This window comes from Mycteria americana, chromosome 5, assembly GCF_035582795.1.
Source record: "Mycteria americana isolate JAX WOST 10 ecotype Jacksonville Zoo and Gardens chromosome 5, USCA_MyAme_1.0, whole genome shotgun sequence".
NCBI classification, from domain to species: domain Eukaryota; kingdom Metazoa; phylum Chordata; class Aves; order Ciconiiformes; family Ciconiidae; genus Mycteria; species Mycteria americana.
The window spans coordinates 69,767,337-69,780,181 of record NC_134369.1 but is presented as its reverse complement, the minus strand read 5'-3'; the positions used below and the strand labels follow the sequence as shown (position 1 = coordinate 69,780,181).

General features: G+C 44.0%; 1 protein-coding gene across 11 annotated transcripts in view; it reads left to right on the top strand.

The window, feature by feature from the left end:
• KTN1 (kinectin 1) overlaps window positions 1–12,845 on the top strand; it is an 80,580-nt gene that overhangs the window by 52,065 nt on the left and 15,670 nt on the right. For 5 of the 11 annotated variants that reach the window (XM_075503869.1, XM_075503877.1, XM_075503870.1 and 2 more), the window contains 15 exons: window positions 766–800; window positions 936–1,026; window positions 1,932–2,000; window positions 2,887–2,924; window positions 3,614–3,704; window positions 3,867–3,935; window positions 5,535–5,572; window positions 6,254–6,344; window positions 6,457–6,534; window positions 7,447–7,484; window positions 8,523–8,613; window positions 8,717–8,785; window positions 9,209–9,246; window positions 10,184–10,274; window positions 12,381–12,467. In XM_075503869.1, coding sequence (XP_075359984.1) covers window positions 766–800; window positions 936–1,026; window positions 1,932–2,000; window positions 2,887–2,924; window positions 3,614–3,704; window positions 3,867–3,935; window positions 5,535–5,572; window positions 6,254–6,344; window positions 6,457–6,534; window positions 7,447–7,484; window positions 8,523–8,613; window positions 8,717–8,785; window positions 9,209–9,246; window positions 10,184–10,274; window positions 12,381–12,467 — 1,014 coding nt within the window. The remainder of the gene's footprint in view (window positions 1–765; window positions 801–935; window positions 1,027–1,931; window positions 2,001–2,886; window positions 2,925–3,613; window positions 3,705–3,866; window positions 3,936–5,534; window positions 5,573–6,253; window positions 6,345–6,456; window positions 6,535–7,446; window positions 7,485–8,522; window positions 8,614–8,716; window positions 8,786–9,208; window positions 9,247–10,183; window positions 10,275–12,380; window positions 12,468–12,845) is intronic. The other 6 variants (XM_075503875.1, XM_075503871.1, XM_075503874.1 and 3 more) reach the window with 3 other exon arrangements.

The following is a 12,845-nucleotide window of genomic DNA, read 5'->3' as shown; positions in this document are numbered from 1 at the left end:
TCCATCTCCCTTGCGAGCATTGCCTGGGAGAGCTTTTGTGAACACCCCTGACTTTGTACCATTGTGGAATGAGAAAACTTCCTGAAACACTGGAAAAAGACTTGCAGGACAGGAAAGTTATTTCCTTTTCTGTACTGGTGTCTGCTAGCCAGCAGCTCCCTGTCTGGAGCAGCTCCCTTTCTTCTGGCGGAGAACCAGATTTGCAGCCTTATTCCCCTGGGTCTGGCTGATTTGGTGTCCTGTTTGAAATAGCGGGGCTGATTTTTTTCTTGGTAGCTGGCTTATGTTTCTCCTGGGGTGTCTCACAATGTGGTGTTGTTGAGAAATCGTAAATGCTCTGCTGAGTGAGCCTCAAATGGAGCTTGTGGTTTCGATAAACGCTCAGAAGAGGCAGATTTTTTCAGGTACTGAGCTGGCTGCTATGGATTAGATGCCGCACAGTGCTTGGCATGCTTGACGCTCCCTAGGATCACTGGGATCATGTATCCCACAGCATCTTGTCGCCAGAACTCCTGTAGTCTGTCAGTGTAAAATCATCAAGGCATTTGGGCTGGATCTGTACCTCTCCTGAAAGACTGACATCTTTCCAGCATCAATATTAGACACACATGCCATGAGGACATTCTGCCCCTGTTTTATTTTCCCTTCTGGATTAGTGTGGTAACTAAGGCTCTGGTTAAGTTGATGCTCTCCAGTTATTTCTGTTTTTAAAATCCCAAACCATTATTGATCCGATTAATGATCACCCTATTGTGTTTTTTACAGGCGAACAAAGACTTGTTAGAGCAGATGGAAAGAAGGTAAGAAACCTTTTTCTTCTGAATCAGAGGCTAAAATAAAGATCCAGTTTTGTTGGCAGCAGGGTTACTGTGGATAGCTAGACTGCCGTTAAAGGTTAACTCTCTTTTTCCTAATAATCACTTTTCATTTCTCAGCATGAGAGAGAGGGATGATAAAATCAAGACAGTTGAAGAGCTGCTTGAGGCAGGACTCATACAGGTGGCTAATAAAGAGGAGGAGCTGAAGGTAAAATCTCTCATATTATCTTTTTATGGGGAAGTAGAGTAAGTGCTCTTGTGCAAAGTGTATGTTTGAGTGCTCATAGTGCGGTCTGAGATCATTCCCTTTGAATAGGAAAAGCATCTTGTGAAGACAAGGTTAAAACCTTTTTGGTAAGGTAAAGCATGAGCATTGATGGCGTACAGTAAGTGCTTCTCTCTGCTTAGTCTAGAGCAGATTTTGCTAGGATGTTTATCTGGTGTCTTTTGGAAGAAAGTGAATACATCTCCAGAGCTGTTATGTTTGGCCTAATCTGCAACAAATCTGTCTTTAGGAAAGGGTGTTTTGTAAAAACTTGGCAGTATGGGGCTCTTGCATCTTGTTGCTTAGTTGCTAATCTGAAGGGTTAAATGGATCATAAACTTGTGACACTTCTGGGGTGATGCTAAAGGTACTTTCTTCCTGTTCTGTTTATAAAGAAGCTAATGATGAGAAATCTGGAAAGCCAGTACAAAAATCCCTATCTGTTTTCAGCTGGGTTTTGCTGGAAAGCTGTGTCCTGCCTACCTGGACACAGCCAAGACTATGCTCACTTTCTTAATGTCCCTAAATTCCAGGTGCATCGCTGACACCCCTGTACTGGGGAGGGGTTGCACACTAGCAAACTGTCAGGTTACTAAACAGCCAAAGATGTGAGCACATCACTCTGATGTTTCCCTGGACTCTAGCTTCCTATAGATTGAAGTCCACTCTGAGTTGTCCGTAATGAATAATTAGTCCATTTAATACTTTGGCTCCAATTGCTGCAGAGGGGGGCTCTTTCAGACTTTCAAAGTCTTTCACTTGTTCTAAAAGCAATGACTTTTCTGTCAAGCTTAAAGCTTTTTCCCCAACAAATGAGTCTTTCATTATCTGTGTGTCTGCTTTCAAAGGCACTGCGAACGGAAAATTCATCCTTGAGAAAAGAACTTCAAAGTCTGCAAATTCAGCAATCAGAGCAGGTAGTACTTTTCATCTAAAACTTTTATTACACCTAAACTAAATCTAAAAGAATCTTGCTGTGGTTGCAAAAGTCAATGGAAAAAGGTGAAGATGTCTTTGAAGCCTGTTGGCAAAGCATCCTGTTTTCTTCCAGCGTTGGTCTGGAAGCTGATACTTCTGTCAGATATTTCCTTTGCATAAGTGTCAGAAATGCGACAGATGTAAAGGTTCCAATTCAGCGGCGGTTCTGGGTTGGTTTGAGTTTGCCATGTACTGAAATGGCTGTGGGTTGCTTTTTTCCGAGCAGCCTAGTGCAGCAAGCATGGCTGGTAGGAAGCTCATTCTACATCAGCTTCATTATGCATATTTGAGCTTTCTAATGTTAATCCACACTTGTGCAGGTGGGACTTAGCCCCCTTCTACTGACGTCTCTGTTCAGTGATACCGTCACAGCGTTATCGTTTGTGATGTGCGCTCGGTGCCGATTGGGAAGTGCCTTTCCTTGACATTAGCTGTGTTTGGACAGCTCAGGAGAGCACTTAGTTTCTAGAAAATAATTTATGGGAGAGGAGAAGCACAATAACTGTGGAGAGGTGTACGGCAGTGCCACTATGAAAAGGTTAGCTGATCAGATGCTGGTCCTGAACCTTAGCCACTCCTGGTAAAGATGGTGTGGGTTTGCTTTTATTTTCCTGGAACTTGCAGCAGACTTGGTATTATTGATTTGCGAGGAACTAGAGACCAACAGCTAATTTTCTAAGGAGCAGCCAGATAGATAAAATTGTTAGGCTGCTACATAGTTTATCCAGTGCCAGAGAGCTCAAGCTCGCTAATCCTTGCCCCTCAACACTAGCAGATTGTTTTGCTCTCTTCTGTTTTTCTAAGTTGAAGCTCTGTTTTGAACAGGTTTCCTTCCAATCACTGGTGGAAGAACTCCAGAAAGTGTAAGTTACTGTACAGATTTCACTTCTGATTGTTACTTCTGTCTGTCTTTATTCCATGACTACAAGTGCGTTGCTTGCCTGAAATGCTTTGCTTTTAACTGGGTGAAGCGTATGTGTGTGTGGCAGGAAGCATTATCGCTTTGGAAACACATCAAGTCAGATCAATACCTTTTGAAAATCCAGTTGCTTCTCTGCTAAGCAATTAACTTCATAAGCCTAACTTTGACTAGACGAGGAATTGCACTGAACTGTCAGAACTGTTTTTCTTCGGTAGGTGCTCTAAAAGGAGTGAGCTTGTTTGCTCTGTGTCTGTGTGTATTTGAAGCTGATAAATACTTTGCTGGAATGTCCAGTGAAGGCTGAAGTTAAGTGTGTGTCGTTCCAGGGACTATTGATACCTTAATGTGCATTTTGAGACAGTAATAGTATCTATGCAGCGTGTGAACTACTGGTTATATAAAGCCAGATTGTTCTGTGCTATTCCTAATCTTATTTCTCCTATTTGTTTCTCCTGCTTGTTCTATCTGGATTTGGGATTGCAGTGAGAGATGACACCCGCAGTAGCGGGGGGTCCCACTGTGGATCCCAGAGGCTGGCGATGTGATGTGACAGCAGAACCAAAGCTTGTGTATTTGCTCAAGTAGCGCGTTTGTTCAGCCAGCTCATGTTGTTCCTCTGCTCTTTTTAAGGATCCATGAGAAGGATGGAAAAATAAAATCGGTGGAAGAACTCCTACAAGCTGAAATCCTTAAGGTCGCAAGCAAGGAGAAGACTGTGCAGGTATCTATTTCTGCAATACCTACTTTCCTTTCTGTGTCTATGCCACTGACTACCATTTATTTGTTACTGCATGGCGTTCTATAGTGATGAATTTGTAGCATCCATTTTTGTGTCATTTTTGTGTTTCCATTGTCCAATCCTGTCTGTTTTGTCATTGAAAAGGCTTTGACACAGGAAATAGAGGCTCTGAAAGAAGAAGTAGGAAATTCCCAGCTTGAGATGGAAAAACAGGTAAAATACCTTAGTGCCAGAAGTGTGAAACAGCCTTGCCTTGGATGCACTGCTCACTCATTTCTGTTCTAGTGTGTTTTCTTTCGCTGGTGAATGTCATTGGGTAAGGGAACCTTTTAATGGTAGAGCTACACTATTCTTACATATAAAGCTGTAAATATGTAGTATAACTACTGCTGTCCTTCAGAAACCACATTCCTCTGGATGCCTGAGCTTTTTGGACTTTTAGTATGAAATTTGGCAAGAATTGCTATAACTTAAAACATTGTAGCATTAGCTCTGGCTGGGCATATTGCATACTGTCCCTTTAGTAAACGTGAAAGAGTGGGACGTCCTTTGAGGCTGGCACCTCAGAAATCTCAAGTGCTGAAGGTGCTTCTCCTTTTGTTGGTCTTTCTGTGTTGCTAGAACAATATTACTGGCCCAAATAATATTTGGTTTCCAGGTAAACCTAAGACTGTTTTCTTTCCAGTGTCCAAAGAAAGCCTGTCTTGGCAGAGTAAGTTTTGCTCTAGCTGTCAGGAATGCAGAAATGGAGGAGTATTGGCTTTTTTGGCACGCTTGCTGTCTAGCATCCAAAACAACGGGAACCCACGTTTCCTTAGGGAGCCCATTCTGCAGGCAGCTTAATCCATCGTGCTGTCAGGAAGTTTGCTTGCTTGTTTGTGTCGGTTGGTTTTTTTTGGTCTGCACTTTTCTCAGTCTTTCTAGCTACATTCCAACATGTCAGCCCTTTTTCTTCTTTCCTTAGTGTTAAAGTTTTGTCCTTTTTAGGCAAAACTTCGTAGAATGGGTTTCCATCTTGGGCTTTTCCTCCAAAGCAAATTCCCAGGAACTGGAGGATTTATTTGTGTGCTTTTCCTTCCCTGGAGCTGACACAGAGCCCAGAACAAAATGCAGTTTAGAGTTGCCGTCTCTGGAAAGCTGCATATGAGGGATGCTTGCTCCAAAGGTGGTGTATATGCAGCTTTTGTTATCCTGCAAGCAGAACAGAGGTTTTCCGGAATGTGTAAACTCCTGCCGTGTTGTGGTAGAAGACTAAACAAGCTGTTTGGACAGCCAGTATCTGCACAGGTAGCCACTGTCAGGCTTTTATACAAAATTCAAAGGAAATACTCCCACTAAATCTTGTTTCTGCAACCCACGTTCAGCCTTCGAATGGGAATTTAAGGGAGTGCTGGCATTGCAGAGAGCATCTAAAAAGCACTTGCTTGTGCAAAGGTCTAAATGACCAGGGATGATCTCTCTGACTTGAGCTGCAGTTGCTAGTGAGATGGTTGTCATCGTCTGCTTCTTCCTTTGTCTGTCGTGATGGAAGGGTGCTCCAGTGGCCCTGCTTGTGTTCCCATTTGCACTGTTTTCTTTTCTGCTCTGGAAGTCACATTTTCAATGTGGAGAAAGTAAATAGCGGAGACACTTGGCTTCTCATAATTTATTTTCCCACAAAAAAAGGCGTGTTTATGCTTACATAACTGTAACAAATAGTGCCTATTTTAGTAATGTCTAATGGCTTTTTTCCCATATTTCTCCCTAAAGCAGTTTATAGCATTTATGTCTCTTCCATGTGCGTTGAACTGAATTACTTATTATTTTCTTTAGGTGTCGATTACATCACAAGTCAAAGAACTTCAGACTCTGTAAGTACAGTTGTTACCATGTCTGATCTGCTCTGTGCACCTCTCGCTTCCCCGCTCCAGTCTATTTTAAGTTAAAATGTTCTCGCCTGGTGTCTGCGCTTCACATGAAGTGAGCCAGGCTGTTAACACTGGTCTCGGTAGACGTGTGTCCTTATTAAATACCTGGTCCTGTCTGAGGCAGCAGAGCAGGTGAAGTGCTGTGTGGCTTCGTGAGCCCCAATTAACCTACAAGGGGTTAAATTCAAGTCAGGATGGAAGGACGTAGGCAAGGCACTATGGCAGACTTACTTTGGTAATACCTGTGCTGTAGCTGGGTGGGTAAGTGAGAACTGAGTCACCATGGCTGTCAGTCCCTTGTGTCCCCAACTGGGGAGGAGGGAAGGAAGTATTTTTAGATGAGGAGAGCACATGTCTGTGAAATCCCTGCAATACATGGCAGTGCAGAATTTGTCTGCTTTCGCTTAATGAGCAGTACCATTGATGAAGGGCATCTCCTGTGAACCCACACCAAAGTGGAAGTGTTCATGCATTGATTTTTAGCGGATGAATTGTGTTTGTGCCTTTGATCACATAGGCTGCTCTTGTTTGTTATGTGCTGCAAAGCATAGGATGTCTTCTTTTTTTTTTCAGATGGATAAAAGAGTAAGGGTTTATGCTGTGTGTCTGTGTTTAATGGTACAGGTTGAAGGGGAAGGAAAAGCAGGTGAAAACCATGGAGGCCTTATTGGAAGAGAAGGAGAAAGAGATTGCTGAGAAAGGAGAATGGCTGCAGGTAAGTGTTCTTGGTATTCTAAAGGGAAATAAATTCTGTTGCAGTATTTCTGACTGTGGAGAAGTTACATTTATGCTTCTAAACTTGCCCTTTTTTTTTTCCCCCCCCAAAGGGTCAGAAGGATACAATTGCACAATTAACCAGTAAAGTTCAGGAGTTAGAACAGCAGAACCTGCAACAGCTCCAACAGGTATGGCCTGCAGAGTGGAGATGGTTTGGGAGTGCTGCTCAGTTGAACTGGAAGATGTTGGTTTTGTCCTCTACCTCTCACAAAGGGTTTGCATTGGGCTTCAACCTACAGAGCTATTTTAAATCCTACTTGAATAAACTGGTGGTCTACAGTGCAGAGAGCCCACTAATTCAACTGTGTTCATCCAAAACAGGTTTTACACAGATAACAAGTTCCAAGAGGTTTTTCTTTAACCTGGATGATAACTGTCCTTACTGAATAGCTTTAGTGGTCTGAAAACTGGAAAGCTCATGGGCAGAATCATGGCTGTGTCCTAGGTACCTCCTTGCCACACTGAAGTAGCGTCTCTGTAGGGCTATGGCCATGGAGGAACTCCTGCTGTAAATGAATGTAGCAGCTCCTCTTGAAGTGGTCAGGCTTTGCTGTGATTCCTTCTGCCTTTACCTATTGTGGAAGTTGCAGCTGGTCAGAATATTTTGGCTTTTGATTTCCTGCACTGGACTTGCGAACAGGCGACTGGACATCCTTGAAACCAGGTGTTACTTAATGGAAGAATTTTTCCAATAAAGCAGTATTCTAGCTCAGTTTGGATTTTTGTCGATGATAAAGGGGAGAAACTGAACTGCACTCTTATTTTGGGTGGATGTCTAGACAGGCATTTATCCCAGGGGAAAGGTGGAATGGAGAGAAATTGGCTGGTGTGAAATTTGGGATGCTTGGTGTAAGCTGTGCTTCTAAAACCCATTATGTGTTCAGATATTCTTGGAGCGACGAGTGATGCAAAATTTCTGGTATTTCTTTGGCAAGTGTCGTGCAAGCTGTGTGGTGCCCCTGCTTATGCAAAGAGTTGCTGTTAATTTGAAAGCTTTACTGTGCCATCAAAATGAGGTTGGGAATTGCTTTGTTTTTCAGGTACCTGCTACATCCCAAGTCCAGGACCTGGAGAGCCTGTGAGTATGCTTTTAGTAGCAGTTTCTCAAGTGCCTGCTGATAATATGCATTCAGTGCTGGCGTTTATCTTAAATTGGAATGTATGAATTGGTTTCAAGAATTTTATGGGCTTTGCTAAAATAAGCTGTTAGTGCCGATGGACGTACACCAGCCAGTGTGTCTGCCGCTGTGTATAATAGCAAGCGTCTGGCGTCCCTGCCTGGCGTGCCTAAGTCGTAGTGCTCATACGCTTTGCGAAAGTGAATGATTGCCCAGGGCTCTACTAACTAGTGAAATTGCTGCTACTTCTTGTGTCTAGTGATAATTTCTCCTTCTGTTTAGCATGTTTAAAAGAGTGTGGATTTAAGTGCCTGTGGCTGAGTCGGTAAAAGCAATGAACAGATACGGTTTGCCATTTTCAGTCTGAGATGCAATAGCCAGTTCTCCAGCTCCTGTTTTATGGAGAAATGCTGCCAGACTTTCCTCTGTTTTGACTCTGCTTTGTCTGGCTGCTCTAAGTCAGAGAAAGGTTGTATGAGACTGTGCCAAAAAGGGCTCTGTCTTCAATGCAGCTCTTGTAATGTGCTGCCCTCCCAGCAGGGCTCCTGTATAGCCAGTACGTGGTACCGAAGGCAGCCTCGCCTTTGGGAGACTGTCCCTGGCACCTTCACGGCCAGCTGGCTTGCAGGATTTGCTCAGGTGATCAATGGCTCCTCTCCCACTTCTGCTCTGAATGCTGTTGAGATCAGCTATGGCTAAATGCGTTTGCTTGACATGTGAAATGACTAGCTTGCTTCAGGCCAGTTCTTAGCAGGTAGGTGTTTGCAATACGTGTTGTTGCAGCTGGCGTGTATTTTTGCTAGTTTTCTTGGTTTGGAGCCATAGTGCGATGGTTTCTTCATGTGTGTGCTCTCCCCGTGGCTGATTATTATATATACAGCATACCAAGTATCTTTATCTTCTGCTCCTGAAAACTGTCCCAGCTAGAGTGTCTGTCCCTTTGTAGCATAAATTCTTACTTTAACCCTTTTTTCTTACTTTCTAAACCATCTCTGCAGGTTGAAAAGGGAAGAAGAACAAATGAAGAAGTTGAAAGCTGTAGTGGAAGAAAAAGAGAGAGAAATTGCAAGCCAAGTAAAACAGCTGCAGGTAAAGTTTCGATAGACGTGTCTTGTGTTGTAAGCAGCGTATGTATTGTGAGCGTATATCTATATGTATACATGTGTGCTCATTGCCCCTTTTCTTTCAACAGGATGTGCAAAAGGAAAATGAATCTTTTAAAGTTCAAATTCAAGAATTAAAGCAGGAGAATTGCAAACAGGTAAAGGTTCCAACTGCAGTGTTACTGAGTGAAGGGGGGTGATGGTAGCTTGTACGGATGGCATGGAAAACCAGCAGTTGTACTGGCCGTGCAACTCCAGGGACAGCTTCAGGGTTGGATTGCACTAAGCCAGCTTTTCTGGCTCTTGCATATCTGTTCCTGCTTCCATTTATTGTGTGAGTTTGCAGCCTTTTGTTCTTTCTTGCGCCTGCTGTGTTCTTGCCTAGCTTTCCAACCCTGTCTTTACATGCTGTATCACAGCCAGGGTTCTTCTGGCCGAAGGAGGCTGGAGAGGACTCCCTCGAAGGCCAAGAGTGCCGCTGCTCAGTGTTGCAGCAATGCCTGGTTAACAAGGCAGATCACGCCCTCTGCATCACTCTCTGCTGCTGATCTGCTCCTAATGAGTTTCTGATCTGTTTGTAGGCATCGCTGGCCGTCCAAAGTGAGGAGCTTCTGCAAGTGTGAGTACTGCCAAAAGTTGAATGTGGTAGATAAGTGCTTCATTTCACTTATTGCTCGGTTAAAAGATGAAATAAATGCCAAATGTACAATATCAGTGTGAGAGAAGTGGCCAGTAAAAAACCCACTTTACTAGCTAATAAAACTTGAACATAGAGATTCTGCTCACGGTAATAATCCTCAGCTGCAGTCTTCTGCAGACAGTGCTTGCAGTATGTTGTGCCCACAATGTAAGCAAGCCACGAGTGATTTAATGTTAAATGTATGCCAGCTCAGCTCTGTGCCTGACGAGTTAAATGTTGGTGTTTCAAGCAAAAGCGACAGGCTTTTTTCTTGGAACTTCGGCTTAGTAGAGGGTGGTTGTTCATATTATAAAATCATCTGGTAGAAATCTTTTCCCAGGGAAAGTCTCAGAGGTAAAAGTGTGGTATAACGTAGAGCTGAAGTGCGCTAAAGAACTGTGTGGAAGCTAATGCCATGCCGCCTTATAATGTGCTACACAAATTGCCACTGTCATGCGTTTTTGGCTGGCTGAATTATTTTTCTTTTAAGTTAAATGACTTATAAATTGTGGACTAGGTGCTTGAAAAAAGAATGCTCTTATCCAGCAGGCAGTGCCTGTTTTGTGGCACTGTTGTACTAGCGTGGGCTGGCTGACTTATCCTCGTCTAATGCGTTGCCTTTCTGTGGCCTTGATAAATGTGTGCAGATGCCTGTTGTAGGCAAACAACAGCTTTACAATGGGCTTTGCTCTGGCAGCCCGCAGTTCACAGAGCAGTAGGAAGCAAGCGGTGCTGCCAAGTCAGTGAGAGCAGCTTTTCAAAGAGTGTGTGGTGCTGGCAGGGAAGGAAAGTTAGTGTATATGAAAGGGTGTCAGTTCTTCACTTGAAATGTCTTAAATGTCTCCTGACTTGTTTATTATTCTTCTTGCTAATTCAGGGTTGCAGGGAAAGAGAAGGAAATCGCCAGTCTCCAAAATGAGCTCGCCTCTCAGAGAAATGCTTTTGAGCAACAGAGGAAAAAGAACAATGTAAGGAAATCCCCCACCCCCCCCCCACCCCACCTCCCCCACCCCCCCAAAAGAAAACCCAACCAAAAAACCAACCAACCCCAAAGAACCACCAAACCTGTGTGCACAGCACTCCTCGGTGCCTAGGGCGTTCTGCGAAGAAAATGTTTCTGACAGTTGTCTGCCGTATTGTGTCCCGTGGACACTCCTTTCCTCTTTTCTTGGGAGTGACTAAGCATACCTTGCTTTCCTGCTCCAAGTTTCGTCACCTCTTTAAGTTGCTGATTTGATGAGAGGGAGGAGACTTGCTGCGGGACGTATCCCGCAGCAAGTTCTCAGACTTGGATTCAAGCCCTGTTAGCCCCGTTCAGAAACGCGTCCTTTGCCAAGGGAAGCAGAGGGGGTTTGGGGAGGAAGGGTGGGAGGATGAAGAGGGCCATGCTCTGACCGAGTTATGGTCCTTGTGTGTGGACATGGGAGGAGCCGTTACCTTCAGGGCTCTCAGATCTGGCTCTGCCCATTCCTAAGGGTGACTAATCCTGATCTTCTGGAGGAGGTGAAGGACAGTGAGCCTTCCTTTAGAGCAGCCGCTGATGGTGCAGTATGGGTTGTTTGTGGGTGCAAGTACTATCACAGAGCTGTGACGTTACCTCCTTGTAATACATTACCTGTGCAGGGCAAGAGAACGGCATCTTTTAAGTTATATGGAAGAAAGGTGTTAAAATACAGGATTTTTAACTTACCTAGCTCTCCTTGATAGCCTATAAAGGCTATTGCCTGAATACCGTGCAATAAGCTTTCTTGCTTAAAAGTGAGACAATATAAGGGAAGATGCACAAGGAAAATATTGAGAACGTGAGCTTTTGAGCAAGTAGTGTTGCTTAGGAGCTGAAATAAGGTAGAGGGAAAGTGGCTGGGTATTCTTAGAAGACAGATGAGCTGGAAAGGTAGAACATATGTGTGCCTGTTTCCTGGGGAATTGCAAGGTCTAAGTACCCTTCGTGGTGCAGGCAGAAATCTGGCTACTTCGAAGGGCAGACCGTGCCTGTAGGTCCCAGCTTTCCACATTGCAATTTTATCCAATTTTGTTTTTATGACCTGTGAAACAGCCCTTAGGATAGCAGGCAGATGGAAGTGGTAGAGCAAAACTAGCGTAGGTACGCGCTAGGATTTGGACGCCACTTTGTGTGGTGAATTAAAAAAAATGCAGCCTTTCAAAAATAGCCCTTTGCTAAAGCAGATTGCTCTGAGGGTTGGGGAAAAAAAAAAATCTTAATCCCAAGCACCGTAATCTCCTCCCGGCAAGGCCCACCACCCTTCCTAGACAAGAGCTGTGAGGCTCTTTTTATAAGAGCTCTCAGCCTCCTAACTCAGCTTGCATGTTGATGTCTTGTGGAGTACACGTTTGATGACCTCGCCAAGAAAGATGCAGGAGCGCAGCACGGCACGGTGGTGTTTCCATGCGGATCTGGGGTGTGCTCACCACTGGTGAAATCCCAAAACCTCCCAGGAGGGCACTGGTGAGCAAACCAGTTTTCTTTGGGCACAGTGGAGAGAGCTGCGTGGGTAAATGCTGCGAACCAAGGCCCTGAGCTTTGTGTTTCTAAAATCAGCCCCGGCGTAGTAGGTTTGGGCTGAGGCGTAAGGATCTACGCAGCTAGATCTGGTTGCAAGATCAGGGGCATAAATGTGTACACTTCTATGTATACTGGGGTCCATGCTGGGTTCCGCAATGCGACATGCCTAACACTCTGTTGTGTAATCTGTGGTTTGGTGTCTGTGTTCCTCACTACTTTTGAAAACTTCCCTCTTTCTTCTTACAAGTGCAGTCAAAGTGTGGGGTCGCTGTAGCGATACGCTCTGCAGTAACACTTGGATCAGTTTTGCAGATGGGGGCAGGTTGGGCAGAAATTGGCATATTTCCCCCCCCCCCCCCTTTCATTCAAAGTCTTTGAACATCACACTTGTTTTTGCTAGTGTATGTCATCTTACCCGGCCAAATCATCTTGCAGTAACCAGCATTTAAATGCAAATGGTGGAATGTAATGCAAAATATATCTCTGAAGTAAAAGTGGAAACAGTTTGAATATTGGCTGAACTGAAATCATTCTTTCTAAAAATGATTAGGACCTTCGGGAGAAAAACTGGAAAGCAATGGAAGCATTGGCATCAACTGAAAAATTGCTGCAGGACAAAGTGAACAAGACTGCCAAGGTTGTAATGTTAACTGCTAGAAACGATGCGTTAAGCTAGAAGCAGATCTGCAGCTGGTTTTTTTAAATGAAATGGAGGCATTTAACTTTTACTGCAATTTAAATATAGTCTGTTCTGAGTGATCATTCATATACTCTCACCTCTGCTTCTTCCTGTTGTCTTTAGGTTTCTTTTGGTTTTTTTATCCTTAATTTGTGGGCATGCTGATTTTTGATTTCTGTTTGCATAATTGTTAGAGCTGTTGTGAATCGTTTTTTCTTTGTGGGGAGCTCTAGAATGAAAACTGTGCTGGTGAGCAACCTGCTTTCATCTACTGGGCTTTCACTGTGCTTGAATAAATTTATTGGACCCGTGAAGAACTAGAACTAGATTATTATT